The sequence below is a fragment of the Hypomesus nipponensis genome, chromosome 3 (genome assembly GCF_054491055.1).
Source record: "Hypomesus nipponensis isolate SF chromosome 3, ASM5449105v1, whole genome shotgun sequence".
Lineage (NCBI taxonomy): Eukaryota > Metazoa > Chordata > Actinopteri > Osmeriformes > Osmeridae > Hypomesus > Hypomesus nipponensis.
Window position 1 is genome coordinate 12,598,965 of NC_140363.1, and position 19,810 is coordinate 12,618,774.

At 47.0% G+C, this 19,810-nt stretch overlaps 2 protein-coding genes across 5 annotated transcripts in view; both read left to right on the forward strand.

Annotated features, from left to right (window-relative positions):
- Positions 1–3,357, forward strand: part of mboat2a (membrane bound O-acyltransferase domain containing 2a) — a 33,523-nt gene extending 30,166 nt beyond the window's left edge. Inside the window, exons 11-13 of the mRNA XM_084676761.1 lie at positions 18–150; positions 941–1,092; positions 1,952–3,357. Coding sequence (XP_084532887.1) covers positions 18–150; positions 941–1,092; positions 1,952–2,144 — 478 coding nt within the window. The 3' untranslated portion in view covers positions 2,145–3,357. The remainder of the gene's footprint in view (positions 1–17; positions 151–940; positions 1,093–1,951) is intronic.
- A 1,065-nt stretch (positions 3,358–4,422) lies between these two features.
- kidins220a (kinase D-interacting substrate 220a) overlaps positions 4,423–19,810 on the forward strand; it is a 39,353-nt gene continuing 23,965 nt past the window's right edge. The window contains exons 1-23 of one of the 4 annotated variants that reach the window (XM_084676739.1): positions 4,423–4,679; positions 5,397–5,440; positions 5,753–5,871; positions 7,773–7,923; positions 8,194–8,292; positions 9,141–9,239; positions 10,546–10,644; positions 10,738–10,836; positions 11,210–11,308; positions 11,506–11,703; positions 11,973–12,071; positions 12,461–12,559; positions 12,715–12,813; positions 13,025–13,202; positions 13,429–13,593; positions 13,841–14,020; positions 14,261–14,426; positions 14,624–14,775; positions 14,891–14,991; positions 15,154–15,339; positions 16,186–16,326; positions 17,201–17,438; positions 17,620–17,708. In XM_084676739.1, the coding sequence (XP_084532865.1) occupies positions 7,792–7,923; positions 8,194–8,292; positions 9,141–9,239; positions 10,546–10,644; positions 10,738–10,836; positions 11,210–11,308; positions 11,506–11,703; positions 11,973–12,071; positions 12,461–12,559; positions 12,715–12,813; positions 13,025–13,202; positions 13,429–13,593; positions 13,841–14,020; positions 14,261–14,426; positions 14,624–14,775; positions 14,891–14,991; positions 15,154–15,339; positions 16,186–16,326; positions 17,201–17,438; positions 17,620–17,708 (2,718 nt within the window). In that variant the 5' untranslated portion in view covers positions 4,423–4,679; positions 5,397–5,440; positions 5,753–5,871; positions 7,773–7,791. The remainder of the gene's footprint in view (positions 4,680–5,396; positions 5,441–5,752; positions 5,872–7,772; positions 7,924–8,193; positions 8,293–9,140; positions 9,240–10,545; positions 10,645–10,737; positions 10,837–11,209; positions 11,309–11,505; positions 11,704–11,972; positions 12,072–12,460; positions 12,560–12,714; positions 12,814–13,024; positions 13,203–13,428; positions 13,594–13,840; positions 14,021–14,260; positions 14,427–14,623; positions 14,776–14,890; positions 14,992–15,153; positions 15,340–16,185; positions 16,327–17,200; positions 17,439–17,619; positions 17,709–19,810) is intronic. The other 3 variants (XM_084676731.1, XM_084676750.1, XM_084676747.1) reach the window with 3 other exon arrangements.

Below are 19,810 nucleotides of genomic sequence, written 5' to 3' on the forward strand. Positions count from 1 at the left end.
TACTGACCTCTCCTCAGGGTGTGTTACGAACGCTGTCCCATCAACCCCACAGCGGCCACCTTCCTTCTGTCAGCCATATGGCACGGAGTGTACCCGGGGTACTACCTCACCTTCCTCACGGGCATCGCCATGACGATGGCCGCACGCGCAGTGAGTTGTTCTAGCTCACCTTGAGCTAAAGTACATACTGTAAACTGCTGGAATACTTACAGTAATTGAGGAGAGCTGAGAATGGGTGAATTTGTCAGGATGAGAGGGAGCACAGCTCCCCTGCTGTGGTAGAGGGAAGGAGGACAGTAATGAGACGCAGCAAGGCCACTGGGTACTGACCCTGTTCTCCTAAGGGTCTGTCTAGTGCCATTAGGACTTCAAATCTCCCTCTCTCTCTCTCTCTCTCTCTCTCTCTCTCTCTCTCTCTCTCTCTCTCTCTCTCTCTCTCTCTCTCTCTCTCTCTCTCTCTCTCTCTCTCTCCTCGCTATCTCTCCTGCTCTCCCTGTCTTTCCCCCTATCTCTGCCTCAGTCTCTTTCTTTTCCTCGCTCTCTTCCTCTCTCTGTCTCTCTCTCTCTCGCTTCCAAGAATAATTGTGACAGAAACTAAAATAAATGAATGTGTTCTGAAAAGGTCTGATGGGTTGAAGCCAAAGCTCTAGCTAATGGAGTCTAGTTTAGTATAAATGAGGCCTGATATCTCTTCTTCAAACTTGCGTTTAAGTGCTTTACTTCTCTAGTAATTGGTAGTTTCAGTTTTTTCTTGAGAAGTGGGTCAGTCAACTTCCTCAAACTTAAGATGTCTGATGGCTAACGATTGCTCTCTAAACTCTAAAGTTTGTGTTTTATTTTCATGGTCATTATTACTGTCCTGCCTTTAACCCCAAATCCATCATCCAACGGACGTCTTTACAGCATGTTTTTCACCCCATCTTCCTTTGTCTCTCCGCAGATAAGACACAACGTTAGACCCCACTTCCAGGGCTCCCTAACACACCAGCGCATCTATGACGTCATCACGTGGGCGGGGACGCAGGTGGCCATATGCTACACTGTGGTGCCCTTTGTCCTCTTGGCCGTGGAGACGTCCCTGAAGTTCTACAAGTGAGTTGCACGGACGTCACACGAACGGTCAACAAGTCTCACGTCTGTCCATCTTTCCAAAACTGACCTTGAACGTAAAAGAATGCATCTCAATGGATCCCAGTGGATGACCAGAGCATATGGCCCTGGGTGCAGAAGCAGAGCCATGTCCAAACACCTGTCATTATAACAGAGGGATTACTCAATGCCCGTAAAGATGGAAAACTAGGATGGCATAAACGGAGAGAAAACGAGCTGTCTTATTATTCAGCTGCCTTCACCTCATCCTCAAGCGGTTAACGAGGCAGTTTAACGACTCGGGGACAGGGACCGTTCATGAGCAGGGATAAAACATGTGCAGGAGGTGCTCCGGTGGACTGAAGGCAGATCTATGGGGTCGTTGGGATGGGGGTGTGGTTATTAAATCATCCTGTCTAGGTTGCTCGTTAACCAGGCTCGTTAAATAAAGTAGAATTAAGGGGGCCGGCTGGTGGAATGTTAGGGGGTGGGACCTAGGCCAGTAGGTTCTGGAACATTGTACATTGTTACCAAGGTAGCGACCAGAGGGGAAAGCTTAAAATCCCATAATAAGCGGGGTTATGTGATGACTGGATGCATAGTAAGTGGGATTAACTGGCATTGATTTTAGATTGCGTAAAATGTGACCTTTCATCTCCAGACTGTGGCATTAGCCTCTATATTTGAGGCTGTCAATGACAGGATGACCTTCTCCTTTGAACTAGGCCATTCATAATACTCAGTAAAGAATGACATCAGATGGGCACTATCTCATTTCTCCACCTCAAACAGATCCTCATTTATATTCACCACAGAGCCTTCCTTCAGTGAACTAAACTTGTCCGTCCTTCTCTCCCCTCAGGTCTTGGTACTTCTGCATACACCTGCTCTGTCTGCTTCTGGTGCTGGTCCTCCCCGTGAAGCCCCGGCACCTGAGGGCCAAGGAGCAGCAGGTCAACAGCCTGGAGGGCGACAGCCAGCAGCCAGACAGCGGGAAACACAACCACCACTCGGCCACAGACAAGAACTGCAACCAGAAACACAGAAGCACATGAGGCACGGAAAGCAGCCCACCGTGCCACACAGACACTGACACAGACTGACACAGGCTGACACAGGCTGAGCCGGTCAGAGACATCGGACACAGAGACAAGTGTGGCGACTGTGGGTTCTTTCACCCCCAGAGAACCAAATAAACAGATTCAACATGCAGGCGTCTACAACATGTCAAGACCTTCCAGTAGCAAGGACAACAGCAATCACTCGGACACAGAGAAAGGATCATTTAGACAGTGGTGTTTTTTAGCCCTATAAAAGGATACGTGGAATAATACTTACATTGAGCCTGGAGTTGTTAAATGAAAGGATGCAGAAGAATGCTAAATGTTTGAAGTTGCCTTAAACCCTCTCTGTACTCAGATGTAGGCTTGTGGCCTGGTGCAGATATTTCAGGGTGGGGTGGTTGTGGAGGGCATTGGGTGGCTTGTAGCTTTAGGTAATGTGATGCACTATTACCACAGTGGAATAGTTGGGATTATACAGACAGACAGGTACTGTAGATCAAGGTACATTAGAGGGTTTTTGTCATTGTCTGAAAGCCTCTAAATGAGGCGGAACACAAAAATGTTAGTGTGCAAATTAAATATACCGTTTTTTGTCAGTTGCCAATTTCAAACAGGCCTTAGGACACTCTAAACTTTCTTTAAAATTACTTTCATTTTGCTTATTTTGGGGGGGAGATTTCACATCTGTTTTTCATATCTGCTGCTTTCAATTGATTCTCGAAAGGGAGGGTAATTATGGGGACAGTTGCTTTTTAAGTTTTAGTTTTGTATTTGTTTGAAGGGCTTTTAGGTGAAGTTAATGCTCTGTCTTTATTCTTCTTCAACAAACTGTAGGTTTCCTCTTAGTTCAAATGTTTTAATAATCTCTGCAATATCAAATATCGTGAGTAGCTACATTTGTTTAAAAATCTACAAGTAGGCTATGATCAGGGTGATAAAGAATTGTTTACAACATGATTTTACAGTATTTAAATACTGTTTGTTGAAAACATTCAGCTGTAAGTCTGTACAGTTTGCTTGTAACTGTATGATTTGAGTTGTATGATGACATGAGATGAACATATGATATGTAACCATACTGTATGAGTAAATGAATGTGGGATGTGGCTCACAGTATGTTATAACATGTATGTGTTATAACATGTATGTAAAAATTAGTCACTTACCGCTTCATAACAAAGTCAATGATAAAGACTTACATTCATATTGTCAAGGTGAAATCATTCATCAGCCAGACTAGAAACATAAAATGAAAATTGTTATGCCAACAACATTTGGCTGTGGGGAAACCTGCTGTATATAATTTGCTCTGTGTTTGTTGGTTTCTTATGTTAGGGTTAGGTAGGTAACCATATCTTGGGACTGCCTGTGGTGTATGATAAGACAGGGCCCTAGTCTTGTTGTGTACTGTGACCCAAACACCCTATCGCCTTCTGTATCACCTTATAACCCTCTATAGTTACAAAAACCATTGTTAGGGAAAATAAACTACTCCTGGCCTCAGTATTCTGGTACACACAAAAGAGGGATATTAGGAAGGCTTTTCTGGGTTTCAAAGCACACTATTCTAACCTTGGGCAGTCAGAGGAGCAGATGAGGCAGTGAATCTGATGGCAGTCTATATCAACCATTTTGGGGGAAGTATTTTTTAATGAAGAGTAACAGCAAAGTAGCAGACACAATTGTTCTAACTGTAAACTCTTTTACCTTTTTCTTCCTAACATGTGCATACTCCTGCCATAATTGTGTGTATTTCTGTGATTCTTAGATGTTGGTGTGGTGTCAGAGTACACTGTATTTGTAGCTAGGGCCTGTAAGCCCAGACGAAGGGAAGGAATGTCATTTTACCAACATGGCAACTTTTGCACTGCATGGCCACCCCAACCAGCAGAACAATGCAAACTGCTCCATATGTCCAAAGTGCCATATCATAAATGGCGCATATATGTTTTATGTTCGTGTGAAGAAAACTGTTATTTTTGTGTCAGGAAAAGGAAACTTATGGAAAGATTTGTATAACAGTACTTTGAAATCTGATTTATGTCGTTAAATAAAGAGAATTATTTTTAAACACTAATACAGAGAGATTTGAAAACAGAAGTTGTCTCATTTGTCACACACTTAGGGAATGTGTCTACACAGTGTTACATGTAGAAGCTGTGTGTGTTACTGAGAAAGAGATATCATGGGCTTAGTTTGAAAAGTCCAACATTACACCTCTCTTTTCACTTTGTAAATACCTAAATTCTATATGACTGAATATATTGTTGTAGATACTGTTGTTTGGGGCAAATCCCATGGCACGACCGGCCTTATTAGGTAGGAGGGGTTTGAAAACCAATCAAATCAACACAGCTAGTACGAGCCAGTGTAGCTGCCAAGCAAAAACACATTGTACACGATGGCTTGAAGAGGACACCTAACGCATATTGTGGACATTATTAATCCAGTTGTTAAACATATATGCAAACAGCACTGGCACTTGTGACGCCATTGTGTTAACTTCTAAAAGTTTAAGCCAAAAAGGTAAGCAATAACGCGAAACTAGTAGGTAGCTAGCTACAGTAGTCTACCCAGAATATTTTGCCTGCTAGTTACTTGTTTGCTTAATTGCTAATTTACAGTGGTAGCTAGATAGATAGTCTAGCTAGCTAATGTAGCTACTTTCGCTGCTATGTCTGACGAATGCTTAGTTGAATCCATACCTAACTGTCTAGACATGCTTGTTAATGCTATAGTTTGGGGGTCTTGTTGGCTATTACTACTAACGCTAATGCTACTTGTTGAAAAATACAAAGTTGTTCGCTCGAGCTAACGCGCGTTACACATTATCTGGACTACCAGGTGTTTTATGATTCTTGGCCAGGCTTTGCACTTAAATACTTACCGTCAATATATGTCTGATATAATCATTCAATATGGATAGGACGTAATGATGTTGATGTTTTTGGTATTGAGCTTAGTATTAATGATTTGCATATAGATGTGCTTGCGTCAGTGTCATTGAAACAGACGTGACCTGTCACCATTGCTTGTTCTGTTGTTTTATGTAAGCTTGCAACTGAAATTAAGACTCGACCTTGTTGTGACCAACTCTTTCCATGGAAATGTGTTCTCAGCAGTTTCACACCCGCATGACTTACGAGCTGACTGTTTAATTTTAGAGATTACTAAACCCAATGTACCCCCAGCAAAGTTCCAATAAAAAGTCCGAATTGAATTTCACGTTGTTGATGTCAACAGTGTGGAGAGACCCGTCTTGGATCTGAGCCCCCCTGACAAACTAAGTATTACCCCGCAGTCTATTTGCATAAATACTACCAAAGTGCTCTCAAAGCTGTACTTTAAAGCAGGGCTACCTATCAACAATTTATTCAGCACTATACAGTCCAACAAAAGGTCCCTGTCACCTTGCCCAACAACTCCCTCATCCTTGAGCTTATAATAAAACAGTCAAGCAACAAGAGCTGAACATGTAAAGGCTTATGTCTGGTAATCTAGTTGTGTGCCTCTATTGTGTTGTGTATAGAGGGAGGGGGGGGGGGGGGGAGTGGGTTGGGGCGTTGCTCTGCCTCTTCCTCATCCATTATTCATTATAGGCAGGGGGATGTGTAGCCCAGGATCGCTTGTTGATACTACAGACGATTTGAGCGACAGTAATCGAAAAACAAGCCAGTGTCACTCAGTGCAGTCCACTTCAGAGATCGCATCTGCGGAGGTGAGCTTCACATGAATATGTTGATTGCTAGAGTTTTGCTATGTTAGTTGTGCTTGAATTATTGCTTCTTTTACTGGCTCCATCTCTGCTGTTCTCTTTGTTGGTGGTGTGTGTGCATCCTCACTGTGTGTTTTGTATCAAAGATTTTATGTGTAAGTGTGGCCTCCTCCAGATCAATGCTGAGCAGAGAAGGGACAGGATTATTGATTGGTTGATTGATCGATTGATTTATTGATGACACTGTAATCTGAATGGTCTTTGTCCAGTGAGTTGTTTTGAGACCGGTAAGGACACAGACATGGGTGTGTCACTGGGTTCATGTTATGTGCCCATTGTGATTGGTCTGATTTGGGATTTTTCAGAAGAACCTCTTTGTCACATAGAGATAATGAGAGCTTTAGTTAATGTCAGTTATCTATGTTGAGGTCAAGGGTTTACTGGCCTATGTTTCTGTAAACTAGCCTCATCTGATTCTGTTTGTGTTGATTAGCTTTGATGGATTTGATTGGCTCTCTGCTAAACCTAATCTGTGAACTAAAGGAAGCGGTTGGAGAGACCTCCTCTATTCTTGCTGTCATGTTCTTCCAAAAAATATTCCTCGCTTCAATATGACACAGTGATTAGATTGAGTTGTAACACTTCTGTCATGAGAGGAATGCACTTTTCTTGCAAGAGGTTTGTAATAAATTGAATCATCACAGTTCAGAAAATGATTGCAAATTTGTCTGAGGACCAGGACAGTTTGCTGATTATGATGAGTGATGAGGAGCAGTGTAGCTGGCAACTGGCCTAACATGAGCAAACCATTCATGAATCTTTGATGATGTATTGCAAGGAGTAAGGCATTGTCTGGATGCCTAGCCAGACATAATCATGAGTTAGCCAAGATAGCCCTGTGTCTATTGTGGTAGCTTAGAAGCATGATAAAATGATGGATCTAAAAGCTTAAGCCTGTCCTTTAGACGACCAAAACACTGTGAAAACTTTGCACTCATCCTTGATCTTCTGCTGCACTCTATATGCAAGATACTTTTTGTATTTTGATTTGGATAAAAGCATCTGCCATATGGATAAAATGTCAAACTAAACCCATCTCTCTCTGGAAATCAAAATATCTAGGCTCATCCAAAACCTTCATTTTATGATTACTGACCCGTTGAACTCAACACTGACGATACCCTAAGAATCCCATGATCTCCCGACAGCTCAGTGTTCTTATTCCTCTAGTTTTTTTTTGTCTAAATGACAGCATACTGCCCCCTGCTGTAGGACAATTTACTGAACCATTGACAAACCTATCTCCAGTCTGATGGCCTTACAGTAGTAGACTATGTCTGTGCATCTTCCAATAAAAGTCCAATTTATAGTTAACTAGGCTCAGCCATGTCATGAGACTAAGGGAGCATACACACTGCCCTAGCCTTAACACCAATTATCTAGCTAGGTTAATCTTTGTTCTTACCATAGATTAGATTTCGTCTAGAGCTCCAAAATGAGGACAGTAATTTGCCTTCTTCCTAGCCTAGTGTCTGCTTCTGTGTCTTGTCCCCCAGCCCTACTTTACGTGACTGCTTGGCTCTGCTTGCATTTACGTAGCCTCAGTCCTATTAGCTCACAGGGCCATATGCATGACTTGATTCAGGTCAGATGGATAGGGAAAACTACTGTAAAGAGTAATTTTCCTGCCCTCTTTTTTATCTGAAAGCCCAACTCATCAAAGAGAAAATAACACTAAACACATGTGAAACACCATTAGACCGTTGGTCGGAAAGTTGTTCCTGCACTACATAATGGATCAAGACTGAAAACATGTCCTTTTAAGACTACTCATTCATTCATCCCCCCCCCCCCCCCCCTTCCAAAAAAAAACCTGTATCCTCTCGGTACCTGATGGTGGGTAGGTGACCCATTGCCGTCGTCATGGACACCACAACCTCTCTGAAGATGACCACCCTGGCCATCCAGAGCCTGTTCAGCTACGTGGAAGATGAGAACCTGGCCGCCATCAAGCTGCACCTGGACAAGTTCCGGGAGGTGGACAGTCGCAGCGAGGTGAGGCCCTGTAGAGATGGTGCACCTTGTGCCTTTCTCTGGGATTACAAGTACACCAAATCACTAGGCCAATCCAAGTTACACTACCACACAGTGGCTTTGTACACAATTAGTCCATATATGTCTTCACAATCACTTGATATAGTTCTAGTTTGAATGGTACCTTTTCTCTGTGTTAAACCATTGTCAGCATGGGACAGCTTTCTATATTGCATACGGTGCTTTATGAGCGAGGTGTGATTGGTGATGGAGTCTCTGTTCTCTTGTCAGAACGGCCAGACTCCTCTGATGGTGGCTTCAGAGCAAGGCAACATAGAGATAGTGAAGGAGCTCATCAGGAGAGGAACTAATGTCAACCTGGATGACGTGGTGAGCACACACACATGCACACACACACACACACATGCTAACACATGCTAACACAGACACACTGTCTCTCTCTCTCACATACACACACACACACACATGCTCACACACCCACACGCAGACACACGCTCACACACCACAACACACCAAACATAAGACAATCCCAAAATGAAACCAAACCTAAGACTTTGTTTTTCTATTGAGAGTCAGACCTCGTACTTTCCCAATCACAACCACAAGGTTCAGGACTACTCAGGTCAGGTAGCTCATAATTTTAAATCTTCTCTGCTCTCCGCTTTTTCATGCACAAAGCACAACACCGCAGGTTAGAACAGGGTCATTGTAGCCGCATGGTATAGAGGGGGGCATGCTGACCAATAGGCTTTAGAACTCCTAGCTTGCTGAACTCACCCCTGTGGGTTGATACTTATCTCTATAATGATCACCTTCTGAGGGCCATATGCCACTAGTTTGGGGTAAATACAGGGTATTCAATCTGTCCCCACCCCACACGCACCTTTAGCCATCAAAACACACACATACACAAAGAAACTCTGTTCACCTCATACACACCGTCAACCTGTTATTACATCTCCCAAACACACCCACTGTGACTCTCAGTAGCCTGTAGTGAGAGAAGACAGTCAGACCAGCGTACATTCTCTCTGTCTCACATGTCTCTCTGCCTCCGGCACCCCGCATCCATGAGCACCTGGTACGACCAGCTGGTAGGTACAGCGCCTACCAGGACAGTGCTGTGATTGGTGGTCGTCCACGGCGACGTCCGCTCCCGTTGATTGGAGTGTCCGTGGTAACGGACTAAGTGGCGGTGTTATTTTGGTGTGCTACAGGACTGTTGGACGGCTCTGATCTCTGCTGCCAAGGAGGGACACGTGGAGGTGGTGAAGGAGCTGCTGGAGAACCATGCCAACCTGGAGCACAGAGACATGGTGAGAGGGGCGTGGAACTAGGGGACAAGGAGGAGGGTGGAAGAGGGGGAGATGGAGAATTGTTTGGAGGTAGGGAGGGAAGTGGTGAAAATACCGTACCTGACTGAGGGAGGGAAGGAAGGAGGGCCAAATAGAAGGATGGCGATGGAGGGAGTGAAGGAGAGAGGATAGGGACAAGAGAGGGTGAGGGAGGAAAGGAGGTAAGATAGGGGACTGTCGATCAGACATAGATGGTCTCCACAGGATGTGATTTGTGTTCCATGTTCAGTCTGTTCAGTCTAGGCTGGATTGTAGTGAATCAAGCATTAGCCAGTGAGAGACACAAATCACATTACTTTCAATATGATGTCTCTACTTGGGAAATTGCATTTGCCATTCTCTGGATGGCCGACTGCATGAATCCATTAGTTTGTTCTAACTTGAATCTCCATGCTAGCCCACTCAGGAACATGAAGTGCTTTGTTTTCAGTAAATGCTAATGAGTGAGGCTAATTCTACATCTCTGGAAAGGAAAACATCACTATATCCCTGTTGAAAGTTTGAATTTTATGTGAATTATACAGGAGGGGAATTCAAACCTATTATTGACTTCTGTATGCAGACTGTGAATGAGTCCTCTCGATGACTAAAATCACTCCCAGTACAGCATTTCTTCCCGGTGGAACAAGCAGTCTTGATGAAGGCCGGCAGTCTGAAAAAGACTAATATACTAGCCTATGTTCTTATTTAGGACCTCATACTCCTAAACTGTGACTCAGGCAGGAGTCAAGGCAGGAAAGACACAGCCAGTAAGTCGGACTGGCAGGCAGACAGTAAGGACAGAACTGTGTGTCTAAGCTGTCCTGGTGCCTGCCTGTCTGTCTGTACTATCTATAATGACAGATGAGATTAGAGCCACAGGTTGGCTACTGTGCTGTTAGATTAGATTACACTGGGCAGTGTGACATGCAGTATATATAACTCCATGGTGTTAGGGAAAGATATATATATTTTTCAAAAAATATAGATTTAAAAGGGACCATGTTGTTTAAAACATAAATGTAACCATGTAATTCACCATACCAGATTATAGTTTTAAACTAATTCACATCTGTAGTCCCATAAATACGCAAGTCTATGAATATCACCTACCTCCCTGTGTGAATATGACTGGGCATTGTGTTTTTACATGAGTCTTTGTGTGTGCGTGCAGCTGTTCCTCCTCCTGTCTGTATGGATACCTAGTTTGCTTGCGGCCTGGCTCTGCCTACAGGAAGTATGCATATTCATACTTCAAGTATGTGTCCCTGTGTGTGTGTCTGTCCAGGGGGGCTGGAGTGCCCTCATGTGGGGGGCCTACAAGGGCCGGGTCACCGTGACCCAGATGCTCCTGGAGAAGGGAGCCAACCCCAACATCACTGGCCAGGTAACGTACGGTAGAGTGCACTGCTCTTATCTAACCCTGCTGTAGACCTTGCCTTGGGGCCGTGTGTTGACCAGCGCCCCTGTGCCCCAGCAGTACAGCGTCTACCCCATCATCTGGGCAGCAGGACGAGGCCACGCGGAGATCGTCCAACTCCTGCTGCGGCATGGAGCCAAAGTCAACTGCTCCGACAAAGTAGGTAGTAGGTGTTTCCTGAATTCAAGTAGGTGTTTCCTAAATGTAAGGATTACTAGGTGTTTCGTAAATGTAAGGATTAGTAGGTGTTTCCTGAATTCAAGTAGGTGTTTCGTAAATGTAAGGATTAGTAGGTGTTTCCTAAATGTGTAGTAGGTGTTTCCTAAATGTAAGGATTAGTAGGTGTTTCCTACATTTATAGTAGGCTAAATCTAAAGATAAAAATAAGATACCATAGCGCCTGACTAGTGTTTATTCAATGGGATTATTAAGTCCCTGTGTCTCTCTTCCCTCCTCCTCTCTCTCCCTTTATTCCCTCCCTTCCTTTCCTTTCTCCCTCCATCTCTGTCCATTCTTCTCTCTCCCCCCTCAGTATGGCACCACTCCTCTGATCTGGGCCGCTAGGAAGGGTCACTATGACAGTGTGATGCACCTGCTGATGAACGGCGCAGACGTGGACCAGGAGGGAGCGGTCAGTGCTGACCTGTGACATCATCCTCTCATACAGGACCTACACTATAACGAATGCAGGAGTTATCTTCCAGCCTTCATTGTTGACACATTGTTGACCTGCACTGTCATATAAAACAAAAAGGCCACTGTTGTCAGTCAATAGCACTGGGTGAAAATCCTTTCTCCCCAAATCAGCAAGTCTGGTAATCCTTTCAGAACTCGATGACGGCTCTGATTGTGGCGGTGAAGGGGGGCTTCACTGAGGTGGTGAAGGAGCTTCTGAAGAGGAACCCCAACGTCAACATGACTGACAAGGACGGCAACACGGCCCTGATGATCGCTGCTAAAGAGGGCTACACGGAGATCGTGCAGGACCTGCTGGACGCAGGCACCTACGTCAACATCCCAGACAGGGTAAGCACCGCTGCCCAGGCAGTCAAGACTGTGTTTTGGATCTAAACAGTGGCTCTCATTGGGCTAGCCTTGGCCTTTGAATTGGTCCTAAACATGTGACTGGGTCTGGGGGGGGGAAACCCCAACTTAAAGGAGTTCTCAGCAGGGGTTTGTTAGGGTTTGTTAGTGTGAGATAAAGAAAATATATTTGAAGAAGATATTGCGTAGCCACGGTATTCTCCCCTGTGTTGTGTGTGTGTGTGTGCTAATGGTGTGTGTTGTTTTCCCAGAGTGGAGAGACCGTGCTGATCGGAGCCGTGAGAGGAGGCCATGGGGAGATCGTCAGAGCCCTGCTCAACAAATACGCCGATATTGACGTCAGAGGACAGGTAGTGGTCCATCTCAGCTTACCCTGTGTCTGTTTCTCCACATCGGATAGCTGCAGATCAAATGGTGCACATATATCCTCCAAACATGAAACCACAGTCTTGAGCCAAACCAGTATTGAGAACAAACACTGCATGCCGGCCAAACACTGACTCTTTTGTTTGATAATATTAACAATTAAATGAAAGTACATATGAAATCACAATTATATATATAGTTAATCATTTGTATCTATTGCCAGTGATTGCTATGAATGTTTTGGCTGGGGATGGGTAGGGGTAGAGCATTTTAATGCAGATCTAGAGGATGCTGGTTCAAATTCCTCCCTGTACGTTGCTTGAGATAACAGCGTCTCCTAAACAAATACATGACATTGCACTCTGTCTTGTAGGATGGTAAGACTGCCCTCTACTGGGCGGTGGAGAAGGGCAACGCCACCATGGTGAGAGACATCCTGCTGTGTAACCCCGATACTGAGAGCTGCACCAAGGTGAGGAACACAGCAGCTTGGAGCTGTCCACTCAAAACACCTTCCATCAATCTCCAATGTGGAGTGTTTGAATTGTAAGAAATAAAATAAAGAATCTCTGCTTTACCTGATTCGGTACTTGGAAGTCTGATCCCGAATGCTGGTTCTGTTTTCAGGATGCAGAGACCCCTCTGATCAAAGCCACCAAGATGAGGAACATTGAGATTGTGGAGCTGCTCCTGGACAAAGGGGCCAAGGTGTCCGCTGTGGACAAGGTATTGTGGAGAACCATCACCTTCATCTGAAAATGACCAACATGTATAACATTAGTATAAATGAATAACATTAGGAACAGTTATGGCAACGTTTGACTGGTTACATGAACATGAATTTTAACATTTCTAATTCAAAATAAATGAATCTTCCCCCTCCTCCAATCCTCCTCCAACTCCTCCTCCCACGCCTCTTCCGGCTCCTCGTTTTCAGAAAGGAGATACGGCTCTCCACATCGCCATCCGGGGGCGGAGCCGCAAGCTAGCTGAGCTCCTCCTGCGTAATCCTAAAGATGGCCGTCTGCTGTACCGGCCCAACAAGGCCGGGGAGACGCCCTACAACATCGACTGCACCCACCAGAAGAGCATCCTCACCCAGATCTTTGGAGCCAGTGAGACATGACTCTTTACTGCATCAGACCACCAAGTGTTGCCATCTCCACTATCCACTTCAGCCTACGAGTATGTGGCCTCACAACTGACCTATGAAATCTCTCTCTCTTTCTCCCTGTCTTCTGTCTTTCCATATCCATCCACTACCACTCTTTCTCTCTGTTTTTCTTTTTTTGTCCACCCCCTCCCCCCTCCCCTTCTGTCTGCATCCCTCCCTTCTCCCAGAGCACCTGTCTCCTTCTGAGTCTGATGGGGACATGCTGGGCTACGACCTGTACAGCAGCGCCCTGGCGGACATCTTGAGTGAGCCCACCATGCAGCCTCCCATCTGCGTGGGCCTGTACGCCCAGTGGGGCAGCGGCAAGTCCTTCCTGCTCAAGAAGCTGGAGGGTGAGAGACTCGTGCTGACTGGCTTTGTGTATAGATCCACCTGTGGCATCACTGCTGACTGCTGAAACTGTGTGCACAGTCTTCCTCTGTTTCGTAGAAATTGAGAAAAACTACAATTTTGAAAGGTCTGTTTTTAATTTATTGTCTCTTTGTTCCCTCCTTTTTCCCATCCTCCACATTCCTCTTTTCTCCTCCTCTCCCTCTCCCCTTCTCTTCCTCTCCCACCCTTACCCTCCTCCTCCTCCAGATGAGATGAAGACGTTTGCAGGCCAGCAGGTGGAGCCACTGTTCCAGTTCTCCTGGCTGGTGGTGTTCCTCACCATGCTCCTGTGCGGGAGCGTGGCCCTGGTCCTTGGCTTCACCGTCGACCCCAAGCTGACCATCGCCGTCTCCCTCAGCCTCCTGGCCCTGATCTACATCTTCTTTGGTGAGAAACCGACCGCTCTTTCGCTCAGACACCTGTCCACTCAACACAGCTAGAGTTACTGTTTATAACAACACCTTGGTTTTCCTGACAGTAACACAGCCCCTCAGACCTCAGCTGTGGTGTGCTTACATTCAAGGTGACACCACAGGGTGCGATAGCTCCCTTTAGTTCTGGAGTGTGTCATTGTCAGTTGTTGTGGGCGGTTATTGGAAGCCTCCCTCCCTGTGTGTGTGTCTCCAGTGCTGGTGTACTACGGGGGCCGCCGGGAGGGCGAGAGCTGGAACTGGGCCTGGGTGCTGAGCACCCGGCTGGCTCGCCAAGTGGGATACCTGGAGCTGCTGCTCAAGCTCATGTTTGTCAACGCCCCCGAGCTGCCGGAGCAGACCACCCGCGCCCTGCCTGTCAGGTAGGATACATACACACACACACACACTAGAGAAACATACACACACCCTAGAAACACACAAACACACACACACTTACACCAGAAAAGAAAACATGAACGGCCTGAGAAACACATACTGCTGCCTTACACAATGTGGGATCAATTGTTATTTCTCTGTTTGTCTTTAATGGTGTGGGTGGTGTGTGTGTGTGTGTCAGATTCCTGTTCACAGACTACAACCGTCTCTCCAGTGTGGGAGGGGAGACGTCCATGGCAGAGATGGTGGCCACCCTCTCAGACGCCTGTGAGAGGGAGTTTGGCTTCATGGCCACCAGGCTCTTCAGAGTCTTCGAGAACGATGAGAACCAAGGTACTGTTCTCCTTTCCTCACACAGTGTTCACGTAAGGCCTATTTTAGCCCGCCCCCCGCCCTCCCCCCCAGACCACTTAACGTATACCCTCCCTCCCTCTTCTTATCTCTTCAGGTAAGAAGTGGAAGAAGACCTGCTGCGTTCCGTCCTTTGTGCTCTTCGTTGTCACCCTGGGCTGTCTCATCACAGGCATGACCCTCCTCGCCATCTTCAAAGTACGACCATTTGATACACTCTGCCAAATCCACCATCTCAATACATTATCCCCATGTATTTTTTGAATACATTCATGTGTGTGTGTGTGTGTGTGTGTGTGTGTGTATATATATATATATATATATCATGATATTTCTATTTTTTTTAATATAAATTCAAAGGTGGACGGCGCCAACCTGACGGTGAATGCCGTGCTCATCGCCATGGCGAGCGTGGTGGGGCTGGCGCTGGTGCTGAACCTCCGCACCTGGTGGCAGGTTGCTGACTCGGTGCTCAACTCCCAGAGGAAGAGGCTGCACAGCGCCGCCAACAACATGCACAAGCTGAAGAGCGAGGGCTTCATGAAGGTAGAGACATGTCGCCATCTCACGTCTACGTTCACACCACAGCACACCACAGCATATCACAGCACAGCACACCACAGCATAGCACAGCACAGCACAGCACAGCACAGCATAGCATAGCATAGCATAGCATAGCATAGCATAGCATAGCATAGCATAGCATAGCATAGCACAGCACAGCACAGCACACCACACCACACCACAGCATAGCACAGCACAGCACACCACACCACAGTACACCACACCACAGCACACCACAGCATACCACACCACAGCACACCACAGCACACCACAGCACACCACACCACAGCACAGCACACCACACCACAGCACAGCACAGCACAGCACAGCACACCACAGCATACCACAGCACAGCACAGCACACCACAGCATACCACAGCACAGCACACCACACCACAGCATACCATAGCACAGCACAGCACAGCATACCACAGCACAGCACTCCACACCACAGCATACCACACCACACCACAGCACACCACACCACAGCATACCACACCACAGCACAGCACAGCACACCACAGCATACCACAGCACAGCACAGCACACCACAGCATACCACAGCACAGCACAGCACACCACAGCATACCACACCACAGCACAGCACACCACAGCATACCACAGCACAGCACACCACACCACAGCACAGCACAGCACAGCACATGACAAGGACAAGAAATCCCACTTTGCACAGGCATTTATCTGAAATAGTATGAACTGATGTCACCGTTGTCACCTCACCCTCTACAGCGCTCTTCATGTGATAGATACAACATCAATCTGTATTGATATGTTTAGATGGACTGAAATGGGCTGTTCCTGTTCCAGGTGCTGAAGCATGAGGTGGAGCTGATGTCCAAGATGGCCAAGACCATCGACGGCTTCACCCAGAACCAAACGCGCATGGCGGTCATCATTGATGGACTGGATGCCTGCGAACAGGACAAAGTTCTGCAGATGCTTGACACGGTGTGTGTGTGTGTGTCTGCACACACATAAGATGCCACAACAGAACACAAAACATGCACGCTTCCATGGGGACTGGGGAAATGGCCAATTTAGCCGTTATCACTTATCAAAACACACAAGGCATCTTTCATTGACTCAATATTCAAACTTAAATGGTCAAGTGCCCATCTGGTGATTTTACAGTGGCTGAGGGAGGGGGAAAGTAGGACTTGCCTCTCAAAGGGACTTCTCTCCAAGACAGTCCACACAGTAGCCCTCCTGTCCCTGCCTGCCGCCTCTTACAACTCCTCACTCGGATTCTTTTACCCCAGCTTGGGGAAATAGAATTTCCTTTCGTCCAAATGTCATTTTAAGGGGGTAATCCCCCTGTGTTTGGCTGCCTGATGTGTGTGTTAATGCAATCTTCTTTCTCCACAAGATGAGTCCCCTCCCTCCCTCCCTCCCTCCCTCCCTCCCTCCCTCCCTCCCTCCCTCCCTCCCTCCCTCCCTCCCTCCCTCCCTCCCTCCCTCCCTCCCTCCCTCCCTCCCTCCCTCCCTCCCTCCCTCCCTCCCTCCCTCCCTCCCTCCCTCCCTCCACCTAAGAAAGATTCCCCTGTTGGATAACTCACACTGCCCTTCAGGCCTCTGCAGTCTTCCTCATTTCTCCCTCTAGATTTGGATTCACAGATTTGGAAAACCCCCAGACATGAACAAATAATTGAGTTAATTAATGAAATGATTAAGGAACTCAAATCAGTCGTTGGTCCCTTGACCAGCCAATGAATACAGGCAGCCCAATCATACAACATATTTACTGAAGTTTTCTTGACTTGGAGGCATTTTGTCCTCATTCACCCCTGTACCAAACCAACCTGCTGTTCCCCTCCGCCACCAGGTGAGGGTGCTGTTCTCCAAGGGGCCCTTCATCTCCATCTTTGCCAGCGACCCCCACATCATCATCAAGGCCATCAACCAGAACCTGAACAGTGTGCTGCGTGACTCCAACATCAACGGCCACGACTACATGAGGAACATCGTCCACCTGCCTGTGTTCCTGAACAGCAGGGGCCTCAGCACTGCCAAGAAGCTGTGTCTGGCTGCCTCCACCAACGGAGACCTGGCTGGAGCAGAGGGTACGGCAGGAACACACACACGCGCACACACATATTAACACACACACATATTCACAAATAGACATATTGGGATAGGCACACCCTATAGGAGTTGCAGTGATTCGTTAAAGAAAGCAAACTAGAGAATGTGTAAAAAGACCTTCATCACTTGTGTGTAACTTCGTTTTTGCTCTCTGTCCAGGCTGGAACGAGGACTTTGACAGGAAGCTGTCCCAGAACAGCCTGGGAGATCAGGCCAAGTTTGGCAGCAAGAATGCCCTCAACCGTAGGGTAAGATCCCTTCTAACTAGGCTTTCATCCTCTCCTTCTTATCCCTTGTCTCCATCTTACCCCTCCCTGGCTTTTCCCCATGTTCCCCCTATTACTCTTTGATTCTCCCTGCATGTTACACCCAGCTCACCCAACAGTGACGGATGGTTAAAATAAATGCCCAGCTCTATCATTCCGAAGTTCCCAATCTAGTTTCAGCGAAACACAGATTTGATTTTCCCACGGTGACACAGAACAGGCCTCATGTAATAAGTTCGACACATAATGGATGACACAATGCACTACAAGCACCAGCCCCCCGGCACTGTGGTGGTAAGTGTGGTAGGGTTTAGAGAGCCGGAGGAGGGAGGGAGGGAGGGAGGGAGGGAGGGAGGGAGGGAGGGAGGGAGGGAGGGAGGGAGGGAGGGAGGGAGGGAGGGAGGGAGGGAGGGAGGGAGGGAGGGAGGGAGGGAGGGAGGGAGGGAGGGAGGGAGAGAGAGAGAGAGAGAGAGAGAGAGAGAGAGAGAGAGAGAGAGAGAGAGAGAGAGAGAGAGAGAGAGAGAGAGAGAGAGAGAGAGAGAGAGAGAGAGAGAGAGAGAGAGAGAGAGAGAGAGAGAGAGAGAGAGAGAGAGAGAGAGAGAGAGAGAGAGAGAGAGAGAGAGAGAGAGAGAGAGAGAGAGAGAGAGAGAGAGAGAGAGAATGTCCCAGAGGAGCCTGGGTAATTGATGTAATATGTGTTTATCCTTCCTGCTGCGATGCCACTGCCTAATGACAGGGCGGAGCAGCGGTGGTCCCTGTGACAAAACACTGGCACCAGGTCTGCCGGCAGGAGGCTAAGTGGCTCGCTATCTTCCCCCCGCGACGCCCAGCTAGCCTGTTTGTTGCCGTGTTTGTTTATTGGGAGCTCCTGATTTATCTGCCTTCTTTTCAGATGCCCTCGTTTCTTGTCTGTCGTCGTGGCCTGTGTGGCTGCGTTGTGGAGCAGGGGCTTTGTTTTCCTGGCGTTCGCAGGACGGCTCAGCGGAGCCTCTTTGTGAGCACTGCTCAACAGCGGAGGAGGAAAGCATCCTTTAATTGTAGAGTCGTTGATTGCCGCACCAGAGTCTATCTTTACTCAATGGTACGGGATGGATGGAGGAGAGAGGAGGAGGGAAGCTGTAAACAGTCTGGGCGCTCCTTTCTAGCCTGACGTGAACTCGTGAGAAGTCTAATTGCGTTAGCACTTGAACTGCGTCAGCACTTCCGATGCGGTGCATGTTGACTTCAAACAGCACAATATGAACAACATCCCCAGATCAGACCATATAACGCTGAGCCCAGTCAGAGCCCGGAGTAGAGGAGTTGACTCAGGGCCAGTCCAAGCGTGGTGGTGGGGGCCCCGAGGGCCATCCTGGCTGGGCGGAGAGGTAGGTCACAAGGCAGGCTTTACAGCTTCCAAGACAGCCTAAAGCCTCCCGTGACTCAGGGAGCCCTCTCCCATTGTACCATGAGTGTACCTGCCAGCCCTGGATTCCAGACAGCTCACAGTTTACACACACTGGAGCCTGGGTTACCTGACTGGAGATTAGTCTACTGTAGCCCAGTAGAATGGGACACCTAAACTGTGTTGTCAATTAGAGCTGTTACTAGCGGAGCAAAATTCCAGGCTTTTGGAAGTTTACAGTTATAATAAACCTTTTTATGTCACATGAATAAATGAGCAATGAAATAAATTGATTCATGTTGCTGATAAATAGATCATTTATCAGCAGCATTTTGCTATTGATAATTCCTATGGGAACACCATTTTGCAATCACAGCTGTTGTCTTTGAATGATGAGTACTAACCAAGGATGAATAAACTGTCAGCGTGTCCAATGGTACACAACAGGGCCTTTCATTCTGTAGGATCATTTTGATTGTCCACAACATATAGTGTGCTGATGGCTGTGGGGCCTGGCCTTGCAAACAGGGGGTTCATTGTTATCCACAATGGATAAAAGTGTGTCCTTATGTCCAAATATGGTCATTTCCTGCACATTAGCATGTGTTTCCACGTGGTAATTGGCTGTGGTAACCCCCTGCTGGCGTGGTTGGGAGGGAGGGAGGAGGAAGGGTGGCAGACGGGATGAGAGGAGGAGGAG